Source organism: Odontomachus brunneus, unplaced genomic scaffold, assembly GCF_010583005.1.
Source record: "Odontomachus brunneus isolate Ranch 3 - 2012 unplaced genomic scaffold, Obru_v1 Obru_scaffold_078, whole genome shotgun sequence".
NCBI lineage: Eukaryota > Metazoa > Arthropoda > Insecta > Hymenoptera > Formicidae > Odontomachus > Odontomachus brunneus.
The window spans coordinates 767,143-793,032 of record NW_022639528.1 but is presented as its reverse complement, the minus strand read 5'-3'; the positions used below and the strand labels follow the sequence as shown (position 1 = coordinate 793,032).

Sequence of the window (25,890 nt, the reverse complement as noted above, 5' to 3'; positions counted from 1 at the left end):
ATCACTACAAATTTAGTATTGATTTATTGATATCTCAATTGTGTATGTGTAATATATACGTACCATACACGATTGTATCGGACTAGTTGGCGTTTTCGGTTCCTGACTGTCCGGTCTGCTATATCCCATGGGGCTTGCCCTTTCTCTCACCGGTGTACCAGGTGGCACCGGGCTGACAGGTGTTGCATTTCCAGATCTGTGATGTCTCTTCAGGGTTCCAGATCCATCAGAATCCGTACCGCTACGACGGCGGCTGTGTCTTCTGGTTAGCGTACCTGATCCCGAGCTCGTCGGACTCGGGCAAGAATCCGGCTCGTCGCGGACAGTTTCACCAACTTCCTTCAATTGCCTCGTGATCGAAGTGAGGGGCAATTTTGGGTTCATAGACGGCTTGCGTTTGATCGTGCCCGTTGGGAATTCCCCACATTCGAAGGCCACCTACATACATATATTTCTAGTTACATATTGTCTATATACACAGAAATAACAGAGACTGAAGTAGACAAAAAGATGGATAAAAGATTTATTTAAAGCCTGAGATAATGTAATGGAAAGAATAAGCGATCAAACCAAGAATGCTCCGTTACAGGCAATGATTGCAATAACAAGACGCGTATTTTTACGGATTCATTAATACTTTTACGTATCTCAAATCTACATTTTCGTCGTATTCACCTCACAACTACTCGGTGCCCCATCAGACAAGCATCCGCTGGAACTGGAACTACTCGCTCTGCTGAGCCGACCATCGTTATTGTAGCTCTGTCGTTGCTCCGGATTATAGCTCTGCCTCTGTCCCTCGTATTGCCTCGTCGTGGCGACGCCCGTTTCACTGTTATGCCTTGTGTTTTCCGCGTATTGTCTGGCGTTATCGTTCGTCGTGTTGTATTGGGTCTGATTCGGTGGCGCAGCGATGGAACTGACCGAGCACGACCTGGCGTGTGCCAGCAAGTCTAGATCCTCTTGCGCGAGCTCGTCCACGAGAGCACGATAGTTGTCCATTAGCTGTCTGCCGTACTTGGCCACGCGAATACCGACCATCCATCGCTCCAGTGACGCGTTGTCCTCCGCGCAGAGAAACTTGATGTATTTAGTGGACTTGGGCTGCTGCAATCGGGGGTGCTTCACGGCGAAGCAGAAGTCGGTGGGCGCTTTGTACTTCTTTCGCCAGCCGACGCCGTAGTAAACCTAGTATAATGGCAACGATAATAACAATATTCTCAATGGAAGCTTGAGAAAGAGAGAAAGAAATGAAAATTGGCGGATTAAAGGTTTTATAGAGGATACATTTAAGGAGCTGGACGTATCAAGTAATCAATCAAATACTCTTGAGACGCATAATAATAGAAAACGACACATCAAACTAAGATTTTCTTCAAAGTAGCATAAGATAACAATTTTCGCCAAAGTGGCATAAGGTAAAAAATGAAATATACGGCTATAAGATATCATTTTGTCCGAAGAAAGGATAAATGACAAACCTGATTAACGTCGAAAGTCGCCAGACAGACGAGGTCCCGCGCAGTGCGTGCCTTTTCCTTCGGCCAATAGTAAAGACCGGAGGCCCGTAAAATGAAATGATACCTCTTCCAGCCTTTCTTGCTGTCCGATTTCAAGTAGAGAGGACCCTCGACCTGGAAGCAAAAGGCAATCGATGCAGAAGAGATGCAGACGGGACGCGCGCCAACACCGAGTCGTTATCGAGGGAGAACGTCGTTTGGCCCGGTTGCCAAGGCGCGCGACGGGATCGTAAACATGTCGTTAGGTCCCTCACCTCGGGCACGCCGACGTTGCTGCTCGAGAAGAATTCTTCCAATAGCATATTCCTCGAGTGATAGTCGTACTCGCCGCCGCCACGATCCGTAGGGCCCAGAAGGAATCGCTCGGGCGTGAGGAATAGTTGAGTCTTGTCCGGCCTCTCGACGAACAGCAGCTTGTTCTTTGAGTCCCTGGTCCACAGTAGGAGATTCTCCACCAGTAGCTCATGATCCTCGTAAACTCGCTCTGAAAGATTCGAGAAGAAAAGTAACAATAACGGGAAGAATTAAGTATCGTTGAACATACGAAATCGTCTATATCATCGCGATGAATCAAAATATCTCATTGTAGCAATTGTATTAACTTGTGTAATAAGTAATTTTACGGATTTTTCAGGTAAAACGAAACAATTTTGATTTACATGTATCTTGATAGAACATTTGATATACCATTTTGATCCATGATCTCTTGTCATCTCTCGCACGCATTGTCTCGCAAAATTATAACGAGATAAAAATAGAATCGCTTTATTTTAAATAAAGCGAATAATTTCGGAAAATCCGAAATTATTTATTACACAGAAATATAAGAAAATATTTATTGGACGTATTACTTTTAATTGAATTTACTTATTTCATTTTTATTTGATTAAATGTTTCAACAAAATCAAATGGAAAGAAGGGAGGGGGAGAGGATCATCAAGATGATAAATATTGATTTTCTCCATGAAAATATCATCGTTGTAAAGAACGTCGTCGCATATTGTCCGTCTTAGGATAATTATTGCGCCACCGGTGAGCAATTAGCGTCCGACATGTAGGAGATAATGAACGTTTGACAAATAGACTCACCCATGAAGAGATCGGGCAAGTGCTCGACCACGGCCCACTTCGGATCCATTGGCACGTGGTTTTTGTCCGCGAGCAGCCTCGACACGTGCGCGACGCTCATCCCCTCGTCGACCAGCAGACTCTTACCACTGCCGTCTAACGTGAACGCTTTGATGAAGAGCTTCTGTACGCTCGCCTCGCGCATCTTCTCCAACGCCAGGCGAATCTTTTCCGCCTTCGCTCTGCTCGCTGCATCTGCGAAGATCAAGACAAACATACACGTTCTGCCCACAAATATATTCCGGTGTGAAAGATTACAATTTCCTCTTTCTCCCTCCCGAGAGATAATTCAGTCGCGTCGTGCGAATATCTTGAGTGCGCAAGTTGCTGCGTTAAAAGACGAAGAGAGAGATTTGAAACTGCTTTAGTCACTTCGACTCGCTTCATTCATTTATAATCTAAAATTATCGACACTCTGTCCCCTTGCAAAATTAAACACTCACCGACAAGTTGATGAGGTTGTTGCTGAGGGGCAGTGTGCATAGCGATTTGAGGTGGTTTATGGCCTGATCCGCTACTGCTCGCTGAGCTCTCGCTGGACAGCATGGACACCGTGTCCGAGAATGCGCTGTCATTGTCGGGACTGTCGGTGCGCAAACCTGCGGGGTAAAAATGAAGGAGGTAAAAATGAAGAAACAAAATTAAAATACGTCGAATTACATCGTTACGATATCCCAAACAACATTTTAGACAAATGTCTAAAATACGTCTCAGAAACGTCCTAAGAACACTTAAATTGAGTAGGATACTTTTCGGATGTCTCTGAGATGATCTCTTAGACATTTAAGGTAAATGTTCCACACAGTAATTGAACAATGTTTATGTAATTGAAACATTAATAATATATTTCTATATAGAATATTTTTAAAAAAGAGCCTTTGAAATTTTGTTAAAAGACATTTCTTTATGGCAACTTGTAATATTATTTAATAATTTATTTTTCAGTTGAGTTACTGGCATTATCTAATATTTTATACAAAATTATGATTGATATTTATTGATTATTTGATTACCTATTATATTTCAATCGCTAACGAACTATAGTTTTATATAAACATTAATTTTGTCTGTAATTCCATTCATTATTTATTAATAAGAAGAAAGCTGATCATGCTTTCATATTAGTTTCGTTATTAGAGCATTTACCTCATACTGTATGGAATATCACGATGTATTAAAATATAACATGTGAAAAAAGATCATTCGCGGTCGACATCGTACCTCCTTCATTTTTGATGTCAGTGTTGTCACCCGGATTGATCCTCGCGCTAGTGGGTCGTCCTGGCCTCTGCGAGTCTGGCGCGGGCGTGGCGGCGATGTCGCCGTCGCAACGCCGCTCCAGGGCGCATAGTTCACCGAGGATCGCATCCAGGTCGACATCCTGAGAATCTGTGGGAAAATCAAGCGAAAACTCTCGTATAGTATTTTTATGTGTGTTTATTTTTACATTCATTATCATATTTTCTACTCATTATCATATTTTCTGCATTATCATATCTACTCATTATCGTATTTCCTACATTATCATATTTTCTCAATTACTATGTCAAAAAATAGCACGTATATTGATATTAATTTTGATATTGATCTTCGAGATTTATATTTGAATGTAATATTCGAAAAATGGAGTAACCTCATTCTTAAGAAGTGAACTAATAAGTCAGCATAGTTTACAAAAAAAGAACAATTGAAAATGTCCAATTCAATGCCATTTCAAATTCAATTTAATTCAAACATCTAAAAAATGATAAATATTTATTTGATGGGTACTAACAGTATATATTTACTTTTGTACTAATATAAAATTCTTAAATAAATATATATTATATGTATACATTAAAATAAAAAGGCAATTATTTGTTTCATTTAAATAAAAGAATTCAGATTTAAGTAAATATATTGTTAGAATACCACTAAATAAATAATTTATTATAATTATGCAATTTTTAGATATTTCTTTCTCGATGCAATCCGCAAGCTGTGCGAGATGTTAAACCCGCGATATTTACGAACTGATTACTCAAGGGACACTGTTGGCACTGCACGCCTTATCTCGCGTTGTATTCCATATCACTTTAGCACCGCGTTATCTGTTTACGGACTGATCAAAGGCTTTGCCAACTATTTCCCAGGAAACGGTGAACACGAACTTCAGGCATATCTCCGGGCATGTCTGTCTGTCTACGTGCGCTCGTCTCATGCGATATAATAGTTATCGCGGGTCGCTATCTCCGTAGTACGCGATATAGCACGTGCACGCGAAGTTCGTGGCGACAATTAACGAAATTAACAGCTGGCGGCCCGACAGAGGATTCCGCACACGCATATTCTGAGGTGGAAGCGCGCCGCTCGGAAGTATCTCACAGGCGTAACAACCGCGTGTTTTGTCATTGCACTTTTACACTCTGCCTGATATTACGAACTTTTCGAATCCGATTAAACCTTCTCAGATTATATGTATCTGCATAAGTGTCTAGTCTCATGAAATTATTTTGATTGAACCAGTTACAATATAATATTTTAGAAATAGAGCAATTCGAATCTCGGGAAGTTTATAATAGATTGATAAATTAATATCACATAGAAAAAAATAACTAGAAAATAACTTATATATGTAATATTTTTATGATTTTTATATTAATACATAATATAATTGATTTGGATTCTTACAATATAATATTTTAGAAATAGATTAATTCGGGTTTCGAAAAATAGATTGATGAATTAGTATTATATAAAAAAATAATAATAATTGGAGAATAACATACACACATATGTATTCTTTATTTTCATATTGATATCCATTACGACTTTCAACACATACGTGATTGATAATTGAGATAGAATATAATTTTGATACATAATCTTATTTTCGAAAAATAAAGATGTAACTGGGATCGCCGAACAGTGGATTGATTAATCAACTGCTGCAAAAGTTTAATCGATCTTTTTTAGAAATAGAAAAGTTTAGATCAGTTTGACCGAATTTTCTTAGGTTATTCAAGACACGAGCGCGTAGTCATGAAGTGATCTTAATGAGAATAGCAATATGAATTCGTACAATTTGTGCGAGGGCGTGACATTCTGTCGAGTTCGTGAAGAGAGGAGCAAGTGAAGGCACCCGCGTGTGGGTGGCATCATCGTTCCGTGTTCACTTCGCTAGCGAGTGAATGTTGCTACTAAAAAACACGCCGCGGCTAATTAATCGTGTGCGAATTAGTGTCAAGACTGTTTTCATGAACAACTCACCGGCCGAGATCGTAAACCAGCCAGGGCGAAGAAGCTGTTATCGGTACTTCGGGCTCATCAAGCCGCGATTAATACAGAGCGCGTTGGCGCTTTTCGGCCCAATTTTAAAGCGGCCTTTTATTAATCGACATAACGAGGAACATTTGAACGAGGAACTTTTACGATATGAGACGTTGAAGTTAACGCTATCGTCGAGAAGCAAAAGCACCGCAATGTCGATGAGAGATTTTATTAGCGGGGGATATAACGTTAAAATAAAATTACTCTTTGTATATACGAGAACGCTTTAAAAATAGATTCAGCCTGTAAAAACAAAATTGTTTTATGCTACGATATTTTGTTTATTACAAACTCACACAGAAAAATACGCACTACATTCAACTAAATATTATTTTTTTAAGTACATGAATTTATACACTGTGAAAAAAATGTTTGAAAATTGATTCGCTAGATATAAAGTTTATTTATAGAAATACAGTTTATTTCTGTGAATAAGCTTCATTTTCCACAAATAAACTTTCAAGTTTTTTTTTCAGTGTATATCCACAAACCTACATTGAAAAAAGAACACTAGAAAATTTATTTGTGGAATATAACATTTATTCACAGATATAACCTTTATTTCTATGAAATAAACTTCTCTCACAGAAATAAATTTCATATTCTATAAATAAATTTATAAATATTTTTTTAATGTATCATAAGTTCATCATAAGCATCAAATTTCTTTTAAATAAATTCTAAATTCTAGTAAGTTTAACATTTCAACCAGAAATATTAAAGTAAAACAAAAATTCGGTTTATTTGCTATAGAGTCAGACCAACTTTTTTTCGATTTTTACACGAGCTTTTCTAAAATTTGTAATCACATTTTAAGGTTATTGTCAAGAAAATATTCTTTGTTGAAGATAAGACCATTTCTTGAAAGAAGGAAAGTAAACTAAGTAATCGCTTTTCTGGGTGGAAGGAACAGTATGGTTTATAGTAACTATAAATACACAGTATGGGATCAATATTGAATCTGTTTGACATAATCAGATTTATGTATGGGCAAATCATACTATTTTCTCCTTTCGTATAACAATAGAATAGTATTTTTCCGTGGGCAGCTTCGACGTGCTATTTTGCTGCATCAAAATCCGCGACGTGGGCGGCGTATCGCAGAAAGTGCACTTCGCGATTTTCTGCAAACTTCCGCGAGAACAAACGCGCGCTCTACGACAGTGCAGCTCGGTGACGTGCACCCCGTGGAATGTGAGCGATATCGCGCCGTGAATCGTCACGAGCACGACGTTACCGCGAGAAAACCGCCGACGCCGACGTTGCGAATGCGAAAGAGAAGCCCGCAGGGGAGAGCCCTCGTGAAGCGTTTATCACTGCGGATTGGCGTGTACTCTCCTGTCGTCCATCCGGCTTCGAATTTCTCACGTTGCCAGTGTCCGTTCGCGGAAACCGCCGAGGAAGCTCGAAATCAATTGCGCGGCGTAATTCCCCAGCTGATAGCGCTGGTAGCAGTGCGTTACGACATTTATCACAAGAGGGAACACTCGTTCCAATTATTTTCGCGCGTGAACCGCACGTGTTAAACGCAAAACTCAATTTGACTTCCTTTTTTATTTTTAAAAAACCGTGCCATTTAATTTATCAATTCCTTTGTTCAGTCACAATGTGAGAAAGGGGAAAGTCCCTTTTCAAAGAGGCTTTCCACTTTCTCACATTGTGACTGAACAAATAAACAAATTCGCGTCGCGTTCGTGTTCACGTCAGAGTTAATTGCAGATATGACGTGTGCAATTCGCGAAACTGCACTCGGGATAATATCCAGCGAAGTGAGCGTTGCACCTGCACATGCAAATCAAGTCGACGCATGCACTCGTAATCGCCAAAGTCATATCATCGAGTAGTAACCGTCGAGTTGCGCAGATTCCAAGGAGTAATAAGATTGCGGAATGGTATAGATAAATGCGGTCTTCCGCATCGAGAGAAGAATCGATAGCCAGTCACACACTCTCTCTCTCTCTTTCTTTCTCTCTCTCTCTCTCTCTCTTTCTCTCTCTCTCTCTCTCTTTCTCTTTCTTTCTCGTGCTCTCTTCCGTGCTCTACGTGCGCGAGCCACAGTGCAACATTTCCGAAGAAACGAGTTGCGAGGCGCGCTGAATGAAAATGAAACCGGTGCGTGCATGTCGTACTTTCCAAGGTGCGAACAACATCGTGAGCCGACGAGGGACACCTGAGATTACCGTTACGGCAACATTACATGCCGTGTATGCGTCGTGATTTCGTCGTGGTCGCGACTCGCGTAAACACCTTGACGAGGATTAAACCCATACGGCCATTCGTATTCGCGCGACACAAGCACGTGAGTCACTTCTTCACGACTCGACAACGAATGCGCTTTTCATTATCTGCCGACGCGTCATCGATTCCTTTCGATGATGGCTTAGATGACGAAGATTACCCGTGAAAGAAACATGCGATGCAGTATACAGGAAAACTGATAAAGTTTCTACCTGAGACGTTAGAACACAGGACGGAAGATTGTAAGAAGAGATAGAGTTCTCTCTCACTGAATGCGAAACTTACGTTCGGTGAATATTCAGGGCGTGAACAAGTTAAGGGGAGACTCGGATTTAAGTAGTCGAAAAATACTTGAAACTTTATCTGTGAGATATGCAAAGTTTATTTCACACTTTATAAATAAAGTTTACTTCGCGGAAGTAAACTTAAATTCCTTACAAGTAAATTTTTAAATATTTTTTCTTAGTGTAGAAAGTTTTTACGAATGAAAAAAAAATAAAGATATTCACATAAGGTTTTGACTGTACCATTTATTATCGTTTTAAGTATTAAAACATTATATTTTATTTAAAGAGAAGTGGAAATTTCGTCGCACAGGTTTTTTTGTGTCGAATGAGGCGCCGCTGGTATTGGTGAACAACATTGTTACTTATATAATAATATGAAACAGAAATAAGGTCAAAAATTCTAAAAACTATATTAAATTTGTTGGAGAATAAACCTTGTTCTGTGGAAAATCGAAATTTAACAAAATAGTGACGCTTCAAAGTTGCAAATAATTTTTGCTCCCTTTCTTTTTTTTTTATTTAGTGTTTTGGGAGAAATACTAATTTTTAAAAATTTTTCGAAGAATCTAGGTTTGTCTTCCAGCAAGTTTAACAGTTTCTAAATTTTCTAGTTTTACTTGTTTCGAGATTATACGAACTATAATGTCATCCACGAATTAGAGGCAATACTGTGTTCAGCACAAAAAATTTGAGCGAAATTGCATTTCTTTTTTTAAATAATATTTTTATACTTGAAACAATAATAAATAGAGTATAGTCGAGAGCTTGTATTGATATTTTTATTAACTTCTTTAAAAAGAATTCGTAAAAATCTCCCATATCTCTCGACTATCTAAACAATCCAGACAATACAAATTTCTAGAAAATATCTTAAAATGCCCAAGAAACTTCTTATTGTTCTTTTAAACGTCTTTTAAACGTATATAAGACGTCTTTGAGAATTTTGTGCTGTCTGGGTAAAATTCCCCGTAAGATCGTAAATGTTCGTATTTTACGATTAAGGAAATTTCACGAGGTGACTCGCTGAGAGCGCGACATTTTATCTCTTTGTGGGTCTTGTCTGCGTTTGTCTTCGAGAAAATTTAAGTCTCGGCTTAATTGTCGGGATTTATCGCACGGGACAATCCGCCCAAGATAATCGCCGGCTCAACGTTCTCGACCTCGTGTCCTCGTGCATTTCGGCGTCACAAGAAGGAACGGATAATTTCTTCCTCACAATCAGATGTTCGGTTTCGCTTGATGTATTCATTAGTGCCTCCTTTCTCGTTTGTGTCATCTCTCCTTAATGAGAATTTAATGAAAATGCCAATCGACGTGCATACGTGAAATTAACTGACTAACAGCTCATTCGTAGCGTCGTTTACTAACCCAGAGATTCTATCCGAGGAGAAATTCCAATTTCTCCGAGAACATATTCTCGTGGTTTGTCATAGAGCTTACGAAATCGCTCCCCTCAATCGCTTCTCACAACGATGAGACATGGCTCGTGTCGTCTTGTAGGTTGTTCACATGACAGTGAGATTTGTGTGGTGACGGTTCGAGAGCTCACGAAAAAAGAGAGACACACATCCAGAGACGTATCGATCTGCTTCCACGAGAGTGGTGTCCCTTCTGCCAAAGAGAAATGGGAAATAGCGGATCGGGGAAGGGCACAATGCCCGGCTTTTACGAACGAGTCTGCCGGTCGCGGCCATTATCGGGAGGGGTCGTCGGAAAAAGATAAATGCTCGGTAAACACGGGAATGACCGTAGGCGCCGTATCGAACAGATTTACGGTATCTTGAGATGCTTTGTTGACAAATGCGGGAAAAATTTGCAAGAAAGGATAAAGTCTGGGTTGCCGCAGAGTTCGCTGACGCTCGATTGAAGATCGATGCGACTTCTGTCCGTCCCGAAATAGAAATCTTTCAGATAAATTGGGAAAAAAATTCGCGCGACGAAACAAGTCAACGAATTATGGTCGGGAAATTGCGTTAACGCGCAGAAAAAATCGGAGTACGCACTTTAAACTAATATACTCAAATTAATAATATCATTGTTTCATATATAAGCAACAATATGTAATTTTGTTAGAAGAATTTCAAAGTCTCGGGTTTCAATAATGTCAGTTTTATTTGAATGTTATAATAGTGTCACATTAAAAGTACAATAAGAGTACTTTTTGGTGATAATTATATTTTCCTCCGACACATTTAAAAGCATCACTTTTTTAGTCCAACATTTTGTGCTCTTTACTAATAAAAATTATTTTTTAATAATAAGAGTAGATTTTTCTTTGTTGAATCATATAAAATATTAATTGAAATTACTTGGTGTTGTTTTTAATATCTAGAATATCTAACTTAAATTATCATTTAATGTATGGAGGAGATAAAATTAGAGGCAGAAGTGGAGTATCCAAGTTTTATGCTTTTTGCCTACATTTTCCTAGAAAATAACTATAAAAAATTTCGTCCTAGTCGGTCAAAGGGCTTAGAAATCTATAGGGAACATGTAGATAGAGAGAGACATATTCTCTATTTGATATATTATAAAATATATTCTTACAAGAAACATATCTTCGTAACCTCATTTAAAGATTAACGTCAAAAGTAAAGATATTCTGCACACGAGAATGTCTTTTCTTCTGTGCGGCTAATCCAAAGGTGTTCCTACAAATTTTACAAGACTCGACCGGGCCTAAATTAGGAAGATTAACGGCTCTCTATTATCGAAAGTGCACTCATTGCTCAGGTTGAAGCTCCGCCGAAACTTATGAGCCTCTCGTGAGTTAATCATGGTGGACTAACGGGTGTCGCACGGAAATTGTGCACTCACGTTAAAGATTCACGATATGTATTAATGGCAGTTCTCACAGCGCACTTTCGGACATTATCGCGCGTTGTAAAGTTCGCTCGAAAGAAGGGAAGTCTCATGCAAAATTTACACTGGATTTGCGACGCGGCCGCGCTTCGGCGTTCTACGGCCATGTGTTTTGAACGCGCGGGCAAGTTGCAGCTGCGATAACTCACGAAGAAAAACGAAGAATGATATTATCGCGGGCCTCATTATTATCGGAAACTGGCAAGCAAAATGGCATGCGACGGCTGCCGTTGTCTTCGCTCTCCCGTGTCTCGTGAATTTGTCTTCTTTTGCCCCTCCTCCCTTTCTCGCTTCTTCTCGTACAAAGACCGATGTAAAAAGGACGGTTTTCCACTGTCTAAGCCAGCAATAAATTACTACAACGCGAACGAACGCGCGCGAGTGTGACTCGCCGTTAATTTACGAATTCTCGTGGTTGTCGCGCGCGGCGCTAAATTGCTAAATTCGGTCGGAGCAACGAAAAGCCGCGCGCGCTGCTTTCCATCGCGCGACACTTATCTGGCCGCAATAAACTTTTACGACGCGAATGTGCCGAGCTGATCATTTTAGGTTTAATGAGACCGATAATATGCGAAGGCACGTCGCTCCGCTGATGCTGCGTGCAACACCTTCACCGCTTCAATTCCAGTTTGCAATTAAAACGACTCACCAACGTCGCCGCAGGTAATTTCATTGTTGCTATCGGAAGCGCTATTAATTATTCCGCCATCTCGAGATCGTGTCTTCGACGCTAAAAGGCATTCTCTTTATTCGTTTTACGGAGGAAAGGGTTCAGTGGAATGAACGAACCAAACGTATGCTAGTAGAAAACAGAATTTCTAGTTCTCAAAACTGGCTTATAAGATCATTTATAAGCCTATGTATGAGGTAGGGAATCGGCAAAATTATTTGATAAATTAAGTTTAATAAAAGAGATGTATAATAAAATGAAGAGAATATCATAATAAAAATTATATTAATATCATAATATAAATTATATTAATATCATAATATAAATTATATTAAAATTATATTATGAGAAAAAATATTTGAAAATTTCTTTGTATAAAGTTGATTTCTGTGAAATATAAATTTTATATCCCATAAATAAACTTACAAGTATTTTATCTCAGTGTACATTTATTTTTACGTTTTTTTTTTGTAAAACTGGACTATGTTGAAATTGTAATTATTAATATATTGTATATATTGTAGTTAAATTGACCCAGTCTGTTAACTGAGTCAATATTTATGATATTTTTACGTTTTTATATATTTGCATTTTTTTTTTATTGTTTTTGGTTAATCATAAAATATTGAATTAAACATACTACATTTAATTGTTAAAAATTGTATTTCACTTTTGGATGCTATTCCCCGGGGAACATTAATTGAAAAATGAATTTATAAATTACTATGGAAATATAATAAACTTGACAATCTCTTTGCTTGTTATACGATATAAAAAGTAATTACGACAATATTGTAGTAAAAAGTGGAAAACGTGTATAATTTTTTAAATAAATATATAATAATTTTGGTTATAATTCTATACAGTCCAGAGAGAGAGAGAGAGAGAGAGTGAGAGAGTTATAAAAAGTTTGTTGTAATTTTTACTGCAGTTTTTCTCCATCCACATTATATGAAGGCATTCTTGGCGTGTGCATTCATGCTGTCAAACACATCGAAAATTTTACATCTTGCGTTTGGTTTTGATATACCAAGTTCCCGCGTTGCTTGGTTGGTTCTTACAAAGCGTTCAATAATATAATTAGTTCATAATAATCCGAAATTCCTTCAACCAAATCACGTTTGGTTCGTTCATTGTCATGTTAATTCAATCCAGCTTTCTCGTCCGTAGTCTCTTTTTTTCCTTAGAAAACTTTAGGAGATTCAACGCGCTTCGATGAGTTTTTGAAGCGCGTTGAAATATAAATACTTTACCGCGGTGGGATCTTGCAAAATTTTCCGATAACGTTAGAATGTCGTACCTTTGACTGTGAGGTAGCCCAATATGCTTTCGTTGCTACCGAAATTGCCGAGCATCTTCGACTCCGTCGAACGCTGTGTCGACCCGCTCGAGTCGCTCCTCTCCGCGCGATTGGCAATTAACATCGCTCGATGAAGCTCTCATCGGAGCGAGCGGGCGTCGTCATCCGATCATCATCGCAGCGAACGACCACTGTGTCCTCGTGCAATCGCAAAAAAGAAAACAGAAGAGAACGCGCGCAAAATTTTCAGTCCGGCATGTCGACAGACATGTGGATCACGCGCGCGCGAGGTGCACCAGATTCACGTTCGAATTGTCAGCTTCGTTAAAACGTTCAGCCACTCAATCGTGCTGCCGACATTATCGGATAATTTCCGATAGTATCAGTCTTATCGCGCGCAAGTGTCCAACGATCGCAGTGAGTAAGCTAACCGCAGGTTGAAGCCCTACGCGGTAAAGCGAGTACTGATTTTTGAGTACAGTCGAACTTGGTCACCACCTGATCACGACTAATTGAGTAAACTCTCGCGCTCCATTCCACGTGGTAGTTACGGCTACAATGCAGAGACAAAGATAGATAACAGCGATTAAAGTCCGATAACCCTCTGATGCGCCGGCAATAACTTCTCGTCGAACGGCTTTACGTAACGTGGAACGATAAGTGTGTGTCTTGGTATCACTCACGACTATATTCGTCCGATAAAAATAAAGAAATTAAATTAACGCCGAGCCGAATTTCCGGAAATTATCTTGAACGATAAGCGAATCGTACGATCGGTACGGTGGATTGTAAGACGGTTTAGACACAATAAAGTTGGGAGTTCACCAAATTCAATTCAAATTGAGTCACTACACACAGAGAGAATATGTTATATATATATTTTTTTTTCATATAAATCCTTCTCAATTTTATTAGCGTTCCCAGTGGCGCAGTAAGATTTGCCTTGCTAAGAAAAATAGGAATAGCAAATTTGACTAGAAAGATTACAAATTTTTTAATAGCGCACATTTCAGTTCTCAAAATATAAATAGCACAAAAAGAACAAAATTTTGGTCGGGTTAACGAAATGTCTGGTGAAATATGAAGGAACCCGAAATTCCGCGATTGGAGTTACCAGAATTCTGTTCAACCAAAAATCTTGTTTGGTTGATCAGAATTTTGTTAACTTGAACACAGAATTCTGGTGACTTCAACCGGAATTTCTAGTTCGTTCATATTTCGTCAAACATTTAGTTAATCCAAATATTTTTTTATGCACACACGAAATGATAGTAGTCAATTACTACATAATATAATATCGATCTCTTTCTCAAATTACGACATTCTGTAGTAATTTATTAATAAATTCTAGAGGAAATTCTACAATTTTTTTTATAAAACCTTATAGAAAATTTTATTCTACAGAATTCTGTAGAAAATTATGTGGAAAGATATTCTATAGAAAATTTTAATTTTTACTGCAAAACTCTCTCTGTGTATCAGAGGACTTACGTAATACAATTGATAATACAATTAAGAGAACAATAAATCATAATAATAATTAATAATATAATTACTAGACAAGCTCGTCACACATATATACACAGACAGTAATGGCTCTAAATTTTGACAGATTGCTGAATTCCCAACTTCACTAAGCCCAATTTGTTTTGCAACCTACTTTACACACACATATATACACGAGGAAAATCGCGAAATGCGCGAAAAGAAAGAAAGATGAAGGCGATTTCAAATCACCTCGTTGCGAAACGCACCGGAGGGTTCGCGATCGGTCGAACTCGCGACGATGCACCGCGTTAATGAAGAGCTGCATCGAGTACACGATGCGCACGTCGCGTGCGACGGCGATGGACTAAAGGCCTTAAGGTGAACATACTCGCCTCTCGCCTCGAGTTTTCCGCACGGACGCTCGACGCGCCTGCGTGTGGGTGTCGTCTTTGTGAGGTGTACACGCGCCGCGTACACGAGCGTGCATATGTATGTGAGAGTGAGTGCGCACATTAAAAAGGGTTGAGAGTGCACCGGTTGACTTACGCAAACGTCTATTGACCGCTATAAAAGCGGCCCCACACCTCTCCTCGAAACGGTAGCACCATTTCGCGCACAAATCTCCGCTCACCGACCTGCGCGAGTTATTGGATTTTTTTTCTATCTTTTTCGAATTGGCCCTCCTTGCAATTTCAAACACTCACGAGTGTTTGGAAAAGTTCGAATTCTTTCTTTTTAAATCCGTAAAACCTGTTTTATTAAACCTGATTTATTAAAAACTGCGGATATCGTAATAATCTTTCTAAGAATGACTGAGAAAATAAGAATTCGATATCAAGTTTATAATAAAAATGTGATAATATGAATTTTATCTTCCAACGGGAAGGGCAGGGGGAACAAGAAAAATATCTTACAACAGTGTTGAAAACTTTCTTTGATTAAGATAATCGGCAAATCAACAATCCAAATTCATTAATCATCACATAAAATCATAAACAATGAAATAAATTAATTATTAGTCAAATTTTGGTATGATTGATTATGCGTTGATTAATAATTAATTTCATCAATCGGTTAAATTACTCGTAATTATATATATATATATATATAATTATATATATATATAATTATATATTATATATATATATAATTATATATATATATATATATATATATATATGACGATTGATTAATTTCAATTATTAATTTGCCGATTATTTTGGTCAAAGGAAATTTTAATCTCAATTAATGTCCAACATTGCTTTGCGATCAAAGCTCCGACTCCGCCTCTTGGTCAGTTTTAATTATTGCAACATTTCACATCGATGCAACTGTCCAACCGGTTGACTCGTTTTAATTAGCCGACCGCAGTTTTAGTGTCGCATTTATGTCACACGGTAGCTGCGCGTACACATTTTTTGCTCGTAAGAAGGGGTTGAATGCGCGCCGTTGACTTGCGCAGCTTTTATGAACGCTGTAAATAAAACGTGGTACGGTGGTACTCTTTCTTACCCCGAGGAGGTGGTAATAACGACGTGGCTTTGTGCAATATTATTGCGATATTTTGCTGAAAGCATTTTCTTTTTAATAACGCTCTTTCATACAATATCTCTTTCCCCTCTCTCTCTCTCTCTCTCTCTCTCTCTCTCTCTCTCTCTCTCTCTGTCTCTTTCTCTCTCCTGAATTATATTATTCAAAGTGCATCCTCGGGATGCATCCTGAGCGATGCATCTTAATCGAGAGCGATCAAGTCGATGGAAGGCTCAAGCGAGCGAGTCGATTGTGGGATGCACAAATCGCGCGTTGCGGAGGAGCCTGACGCGTCGCGATATCGCAGCAGTGCGCGTTCGCGAGTTCACGGGCCAGAGGATTCGTATTGATTGAAGTGTGGGCGCCAGTGATGATTTGATAGATGACGAAGACGACGCCGGGCGAGAGCGCGCCAAGGCGTCCGGACGCTGTGATTCAATGCGTGTCACCACTCGAGGCGGAGACGTCCGGGGAGAGACGTCCGTCCTTCGGCTGCGACGAGCGATAGAGAAAAATGATGATTAATCGGCGGCGCCGATATGTTCGTCGGCGCCTAGTCGAGCTTAATTATACGAATATGACGTCCGTATCGCGCGCGGCACTGAATAGGCGCGTGCTTCTTGCAAACTTTACAGTTTTCACGCAGATTCTATAGCAAAAATTACTGTGTGTAATCTTGTAACCAAGGAACATATCGACATTCCGCACAATGAGAGAAATAAGTGGTTGATCTAATTAAAATTATAGTTATTTTTGGCCTCAACTATATCTTTTGTAGTAAATATATGACAGCGATGACACGCATATGAAATTATTATCGCGAACATTATGAGTAGAACTTATTTTAAAAAATGCTTTTCTCGACCATAATTTATAGTAATTATTTCTCTGTGTGACTGTAGTTACGTATACTACATATTTTTCTTTCAATGTAAAAATAATAGTAAAATTGAAAAGAATTTATATCTGAAAAAGAAATATAATGTTCGCTCTCCCGTGCAGGAAGAAAATCGCGATGAACGTTTTTGTTGCTTTATTCACGTTGTGTCATCTTGATGTATTTTACTTCGCAACATTACAGTGCGATATATCACAATGATGCCCGCATAGAAATACAATGGGAACTCGTGTTTTCTTTCACAGTCGACATACTTTTACGGTACCACAGTCAAAACTAGGAATTCCACTTTTATCAATATTTTTGTACTCGCTTAAACAAAAAACCAAAGAAGTGAAATATATATTTCTAAGATGTTTTGAGAATTGTATTGAGATTAAATAATGAAATTATTTGAAAAATTGTTTGAAAAAACTTTATTCAATTTTAATTTAAGATAAATATCAAAAGAAATATGGGGAGAACTTGGGGTTCCTCGCTTAGAATCGCACGTTTGAAATATTATTCTTCTAACCAGAAATCACAATTATTTAGGGGAGTCGTACTGGGACTCCCAATTAAATGTCATGGAATTTCTTATGCGGAACGACATACTATAATTTCACCTCAAATTGTGCAAACTCCCCCGTTATTCCAGTCAGCTAAACAACGACCAAAGTGTCTACATTTCGGCGTTTGTGGCGCACGGAAAAATCCTAATCTACGCACAAAGCGGCTGCCAATCACACGTGGCAATGATCTGACGCACGTGTGACGCGACAATTAATCGAGTAGAACGAATCACGCGGCGACTCGCTTTTTGCCGCGGCGGCGGCGGCTTCCACGAATCGTTTCTACTTATGTTTTTCTTTTTTACTTTCCATCAGCGAGCGCGATCGCGATCGCGAGCGAGGAAGGAAGGTTCGTTCACCCCGCCGATTATGCGAATACGCAAACGCGCTCGATAGCGCAGTAACCTAGATTAATCGAGCTGCATAAATCAAGCGAGCCGACGCGACGCGGTACGGCGCGTCGCGTCGCATCTTCCTCGACCGCGTCGAATATTTTCGCACTATTTTCGCGAAACGCCTCGATAAGCCCGCGCCTCGGCGTAAACGCCGGCTTAACTATATAAATCATACTTAACCCTTTGACCCGCGTGATGTAACACGGCTGGTTTTCAGCGATGCGGCGCGTCCGGCATATTAATTATAAACTGATCTTTAGGATCTCGTACGTATTTCCCGTGGCAGCGAGGATGATAGAATTACGTGTATCGCATTTCGGTACTTTTCCAGATTACATATATTTCTTCGGGATGTTATAGCATTAAATTGAAATGTCAGGGTCGTGTCCAGGAGAAACGATGATCCGCGCCGATCGATTCCCGCATCGACGAGTAATTCGCGATCCTGACTAGAAATTTATCTCGTGCCCCTGATCATGTTAGTCTCAGTTATCTGGTTTGCGCAAGGCGATATTACCAGCTGTTAATTATTAATAATTAACTAATTCTAATTATTAACTCTTTATTTGGTACAATGAGAAAAATAATTCTTAATAATCCTTATCTGTATTATTAATAATGCTTATCTTTGAGATCCTGATTATCATGCTGCATTACATGAGTTATTACATTCAAAACAAAAAGACTCTAATTATTTCCAAGATATCATTTCCTGTAATCCCATATTCTAATAAAGATAAATTAATAGGTAATGTACTAGATATTATTTTAACATTTTTTGCTCTTAAATCAAGAGGAATATGTTTGCTCGAAGCAAACTGTCCTCTTATTAGGAGAAATTTCTATTAAGGACAAGACTTGTATCATAGATAGAAAAGATGAAATTCTTTCCTAACTTTAAGAATATTGTGCTTACACTGAAAGAAAAAAATAACTAAGAAATAAAAAATATTTGGTGGGTACAAATGACACACATTTACTTGTACTGACATACATATTCCTACATTGAGAAAGGATATTTTTCAAATAAGAAAACATTCGTTTTCTTAAAATGTTAGTTTTTCACAAAAACACAACTGTTTATTCTATTTAAATAAAAGAATTTAGATTCACGTAAATATGTTATTAGTACCTATCAAAAATAAATATATATGTTTCATTTCGTAGATATTTTTTCTCTCAGTGTAAGCACAATGTTCTTAAAGTTTCAGGAATTTTTTTTTTACCTACGAGACACAAATCTCGTTCTAATATTTTTTCTTTCGGTGTAAAATAGTTTCCTTTTTCAAAGTAGTCCTTTCTTTAGGCTATACATAGGAGTAAAGTCCACTAGAGTTTAGAAAATTGTGCTAAGGATAAGATATCGCGAGCATGAGATAAGATTATATTTTTTGAAGATTGTGTGTGTGCGCAGGACCCGATACATAACATCGCGTCATGCAAAACAAATAACTGATTAAGGATGAAACTGATTAGGACCACGGGGGAAAAGTTTCTACCCGCGATATTGATTTCGCCTCGTTGCTCCCGGTTGAGGTGTTGGCACGGACCTTTTAATTAAACCAGTTGTAGCCTGTTTTTCCCATAAACGCGCTCTCGCGAATGCCCCACGGGAAATATAATTCCGCTTTATCGCGCGCTATCGAGTGCCAGCAACGACTGTCGATTAATTAAACAAGTTATATAGCGTTTTCCTCGTTTTCTTTTTTTTTCTATGAACACGAGAGCCTCGCGGGGACATTCGCGACGCTCTTAGCGATATTTTCTCGGCTAATAAAAGTCTCGTACCGTACGCGTGACGGACTCTGCAAATATTTTCGCAAACTATCGTCCGCGCGGCGTGGCTGTCCTCGCACTATTATATTTTCTTTTTTTGCCCCGACGACTGTGAAACATTGTAGTTTGGTGACTTCGCGTTTCCAGTCACGCGTGATAACTCATTTCGCTTGTAATCGAGCGCGGCGTTGTAGCCGTAATTGCGCAACGTTCACTTTCATCGGCCGCTTTCATGCCGCGCGAGATCGGTGCCCCCGTGATGTATAATCCGTCAAAAAAGAATAATTGCACTTCTTTCGGATCTGCCATTAATTTGAAATTTTTCGCGCGATCTCGCTCTCGCACGACACCCGATCGACGTGAATTAATATCGAGGAGTTCTGTACAAGCGAAAACAAAAACAACCACGTACATGCCGCACTCTTAATCACTCCGCGACGTATCCAGAGCTCGTCGAAATCGGACAGAGACACGCTCCGGAGCGTCCGCCTGTTAGCAATTAAACGGTCGTGTAATTATTAAACTAATTAATTGCGAGACGCACCGCGCGACCACTTCACAAATCTCTCCCTCTCTCTCTCTCTCTCTCTCTCTCTCTCTCTCTCTCTCAATGCATCAAAATATTAAAGAATCTGATCATATTTAAATTCAACTTCTGCTCCAACTCTCGTCTGTATACTAGTAAATATTTTTTATTTGTTAAATGTTTCTTATTTTCTCTCAGTGTAATCGTGCCATCATCGTGTCATTTCCTCTGTAGTGTAGGACGTTCACAAATGCTACGCACACGCTCGCGGGCTGCAGAAGGCGGACAAAAAAGAAGCGGAATCGAGAGTTCCGCGGGTGCGAGCGCTAGTGTTAATGAAAGTGCCGGGAATGATAACCCCGGCGTGGTACACCTTTTATTATCGGCAGTGAATCCGACCGATAGACCGGCCGGCGCGCGGCAGCTGCTTCGCATTTAACCCGGTTGCGATGGCTGGAAACCGGTCGCCGTGGTCTCTGAACGAGATGACGGATAAAAGCGATTAGCCATTTGCGCGCGCGTGCGTGCGTGCGTACGTGCGTCGCTGCACTAGCAGCGTTCGCTTTCCGCTCAGGCTGTTTTCCACGCGGCGTGAAATCGGAAAAGTGCCCGGACGTCGATGCACGCACTCGCCTGGCTAATACATATTTACGCGTTGGTAAACCTCGCACTTTCTACGCGACGGCGGCAGTGACCCCGCTGCAGAGAGAAAGAGAGAGACAGACCGTTCTCTATCCACAGTGAATTATTGTTCCGACACCCGGTAGAGAACGTAGCTCCGGAAGCACGTGGAGAGGAGATATAGCCAACGTGGACTGCCGCCGTCGTGGGCTTTAAAATTTATCACACACGCGGCTTTCGCAGCGTGCAATGAACGATTTAATCGTCCGGGAAATCTGCCGATGCGATCGACATATCCGCTCGTTCCGTGAATAACGACGTATCGGCGATATTCGAGAATATTTCACGAGCGAACGACTCGAGCCACGTCAAAAATGGAACGACACGTTACGTGCGCGGGCGCGTGTGTGCGTTGATTTTGTCGTGGCGAATCGCCACGCTCGCGAGGATATTTAGCACGCTTTTCGCGATTAGTGTTTTGCAAGGCGGCTTCGCGCATTTTTGTTTTTGCCGGTTCTCTTCTTCCTGCTCCTCCCCTCTGCTCCTTTGCCGCCAGCTTTTCTCTTTTCTGTTTCTTTTACAAAACAGCCGCGGTGATTCTCGATTGCTCTTAATTGGCAGTTGATACGTCGCGCGAAGCGAACAGCGCTTGTAACGACGTCCAGATTCGCAGCCGGCATTCGCGTGTCGCAATTACCGCGGCAATTTGCCGTAGCTGCCGGCGGGCAGATTGATTTCCGGCAATGTCGACGGCAATGGTTCAATCGGCATTTCGCCGGCCGCCTTTTGTGTAACCAGACGCCGTGAAACAATCCCACGCCGCGGATCCAACCGTGCTCGTTCGCGCATCGATTCTTTTTAACGTAATTTGTCCGAACCCGTCCGCAAGTCTGCCTCCCGACAAATGAAAATTTCGCTGAAAAACACAATTAACGCGAATCCACTGATCCTCACAGGGATTTAATTCCGGATGCAATTTCACTCAAATTTCCCCTCGATTTAGCCGCGTTTGCGTATATAATTAACCGAGCGTGTGTCAAAAAGCGCCACGGCGCTTTTGCCCCTTGAAGAGACGCGAAATCTCGCACGATGTACAAGACTGCGTGAACAAAATGAAATGTTTAACAAAATAACAAGGCGGAGAGAGAAGAAGGGAGGGCAAGGCCAAGCTGAGAGATCGCGTGTCTAGGGGAGTCTTTGTTTAATTAACTAATGAACCTCGCCCTTCGTAAGTGACGTGACTTGGCTTTCGTTGGGCAGACGTGTACCCCTCGTTGCGTGCCATGTTTCGCAGGGGCACGCGTGGATGCGTCGGGATGGAAAATCGCTGGCTAAACACGAGGGAATCGCGGTAATTGAACCGCTTGCACGTTAAACCCCCGACTGTCGCACGTGGAAAGGTGTATTCATAAACGTGATAAATTTTTACAAGTACAATAAGATCCCCACCACAAATTTATCCTATAGGCCTGATCAGGTTGATCCCAATCAGTTATCTGGTTTGCAAAAGCTCAGCTTAAACTACCTAACGTTCCCGCAAAGTGTCAAGAGGATGAAATCAGGGGGAGGGGTTTGACGTGTCCAAGTTTCATGTAGCCTGTATTTTCCGTAGGGTTCAGAGTAGACAATAACTATGCAAAGTTTAGTCCAGGTCGAAGGGTTTAGGAGTTTATAGGCAACAGACGAGACAGACATTCTATCTAGTTTATAGAAGATGATATTGAGTCCTAATGTGTGAGTAATATAACGCAGCGTGGCAATCAGGAGCTCATTAATAACCATTATTAATAATTATGGTCTTATGAATAATTAGTACCTGGTAACATTACCTTAAACTCTCTAAATTTCTTGAAGTGAAATCTCACTAAGAATGGAGAGCGTCGATATTTTCACTCGGGGCGATTGTGAAAATATTGCCACTCGAAACCACAAGAGTGAACGTTTTACTCAAGATTAGAATGGATTCTCACTCCGTATGTGCTAATGTTCCAATCGATTGTAATGAGTGTGTTCCTCCGTAACGGTGGAATACATCAAATTCGCTCTTCAGTTTCGAGCGAGAATATTCACTCAACGATCCAGAGTGCAGAATTGACTCTATAGGAGCGAAAAATCACTCAAATTCGAATGAGTATCATATACTGTTTTAATGCTGCAGTTACCACAATGTATGATGTATTTGTTTCGATGATATTGCTGTTGAATCGGGAAGATTGATTCCAACTATGGCGCTGTTGTACAATTCTATCGATTTGACAGCACTTCTCTTTCTCGTGTACTGATTCTCTCATAGAGTTTCGTTAATTCATTATCGTATCAAGGAGCTCGTCCATTCGACGTTAAACAACGACGCTGAACAGAACTACTTGCCTTCGCCAAGAGAAGATGAACTGTAAAAACATGATCGCGCGCGAAACGGGACCATGAAACTCGACGATCTCGAATTATATTTCTCATCGCCGCTGAATTACGATACACGCTCCGCAGGTATTCCCGGCTCGTCGAACAAATTGTCGCGAGAGTCGTGTCGAATCGCGGGAAGGACGTAACTGGGTCAAACGCCGAATAACAATTTTAAAATTGCAGTTCGCTCGCGCGAACGTGCAAGCGAACGAAGGCGCGGTTGCGTACTACGAACCGCGTGCTGCGCTCATCATCATGTGATTGCGACTACTGTGATGGCAGTCGTTTCAGATCTGTCGCAACGACGGCGTCTAATCTGTGGTGAGCATTTCTCACGACGACGCAAGCGTTATCGTTCCCTCAATATCAAGCAAATATAAGGAAATGATATAAGAATCATAATATGAGCAATACGATACAGATAAAAGAATGCATGTTGCGTTCGATATAAAAATGTTATAAAAATATTTTAAAAATAATATATAAAAAATATATAATAAATAAATATATAATAAATATATAATAAATAAATATATAATAAATATATAAAAAATATATAATAATATATAAAATAATATATATAAAAATGTTACTTGTTTCAAGTATTTTCTAAATTTATTTCAAGTCATTATATAATGACTTCAATTTTAATTACATTTCTAAAGGTTTCTTTTAAATTATTGATCTCAGAGAGCCTTGTAACTCTTCCGTTATTAACACGGGACATGTATTTTCCCTACCATTAATAATAATCTTATTCAATTGTATAAACGGTTCTTTTAACACTCGGGCCCACATCAGCTGTCATTCTACTTATTACCACGTTTGGGACAAACATGTCCTCCCAAAAACTTCTGTGGGACATCAATTTTATCTTTTTGGCGCCAAACATAAAACTTTAAATTCTTTCACTAAAACTGCATTACACATTAACATTAACTGCATTATTTGATGAAGTAAAAGTAAAAGAATAATTGTACTTTTAAAAAACACAAAATTGATAGCAAAAGGGTTAATATATCAATGATTGCATTGTTTGCGTTATTTGAGATTTCTATCATGAAGATTCGTCCTGCTAAAAATCCCGCCGTCGTCGTCGTAACGCGCTTTTCCGGCTTCCTCACTTTCTGCCTTCATCCGCGAGCGAATGCACGTTCTCGGATTAGACGAAACAATTTCTCAGAGGGAATACATTAGAACGTCGGAGGGACCGTCGCCGTTATCGTCGTGATCCCCTCGGGATGATGGCGGAGTATGGGGACGCGACGCAGGAACCACCGAAACCGAGAGTGGATTCAACAGAACGTTCAAGGAGAATACGACGAGTCGAGCTAAGGTGAGACTCAAATGGGGTACATTAGCAACGGATGTCGGATGGGGGAGAGACGTAACTTCGCCGTGACGTCCGCAATTTCGCGAAAATCGACGGCACCGACGAGCCGCAACGTGCTTTCCTCACCGCTCCGGCTGCTAAAATTCTGAGGAACTCGAGTTACATAGCGTTGGATTAAAAGAGAACGCGATAAGAACGGGTTACGATCTACGGAACGAGAATTTATAACTTACAATTGCCTCGGAAATAGAAACTGCCGAGTCGAGCTTCCTGAATCGCGAGTGAAGTTTCGCGACTCGGCGATTCGGAGAACGCGCGAATTTTAAACTCTAGTATCTCGAGGCATAAAGAGAAAGAGAGAATTGAATAATTCCATATGAATTTGCCACTAAGTTCGTCTTATTCTGTGAAACGTTCGTTCACAGTCACGAAAATGTTTGATTTCGCAGCGCGTTTTATCGACCCGCCGGCGTGACGCCTTGTAGAAAAACAAAAAGTGCGAAGTTTCTTTGCTTTGACGTTTCGACGTTTTGACAGTCGAAGCCAACAACGAAAGGGCCGGCCGTCCAAACGTCTTCCGACGCGAGAGCAACGGAAGAAACGACACGACGAAGTGTCACCGGGACGTCGCGTACAAAGAGGAAGCGAAAAGGAATGAGCGAGACGAGGGGACAAGACGGGGAGCAACTCTGTGAATATTCAGTGAGCTGTGCGAGGAAATGGATGATGCGGGGGTGGCTTAAAGAGAGGAGACATTAAATGGGAACATTAGTAGGGATGTCAAACGAGGTAGAGTGACGTTCCCCCCGCTCTCCCGTAATCTTCATGATATCCGGCTTCGAATCTTGTAAATTTATTTATTACTCGTCTTCACGCCTATCTCGCTTGTCTTCGCCCAGATTTTTTCTGTTCATTCTCGTGTCATACTGCGTTTTCTTTCCGGCTCACTGGTTGGAAACTCCGGAAACAACGAACGGTCAATAGTGTTTGAAGCGAAGTAAAGCAACTTGTATTTTTTTAAAAATTATTCTATTTACCAATCTACTTATCTATAT

General features: G+C 40.1%; 1 protein-coding gene across 9 annotated transcripts in view; it reads right to left on the bottom strand.

Annotated features, from left to right (window-relative positions):
- The window catches only part of LOC116847477 (amyloid beta A4 precursor protein-binding family B member 1-interacting protein-like), a 199,324-nt gene that overhangs the window by 6,447 nt on the left and 166,987 nt on the right, over positions 1–25,890 (bottom strand). For 5 of the 9 annotated variants that reach the window (XM_032822508.1, XM_032822509.1, XM_032822507.1 and 2 more), the window contains 7 exons: positions 3,870–4,037; positions 3,092–3,247; positions 2,610–2,843; positions 1,775–2,004; positions 1,482–1,634; positions 676–1,188; positions 64–438 (listed from right to left, as the gene is read on the bottom strand). In XM_032822508.1, the coding sequence (XP_032678399.1) occupies positions 64–438; positions 676–1,188; positions 1,482–1,634; positions 1,775–2,004; positions 2,610–2,843; positions 3,092–3,247; positions 3,870–4,037 (1,829 nt within the window). Of the gene's footprint in view, positions 1–63; positions 439–675; positions 1,189–1,481; positions 1,635–1,774; positions 2,005–2,609; positions 2,844–3,091; positions 3,248–3,869; positions 4,038–13,314; positions 15,212–25,890 lie in introns of those variants that run through there. The other 4 variants (XM_032822512.1, XM_032822514.1, XM_032822513.1 and 1 more) reach the window with 4 other exon arrangements.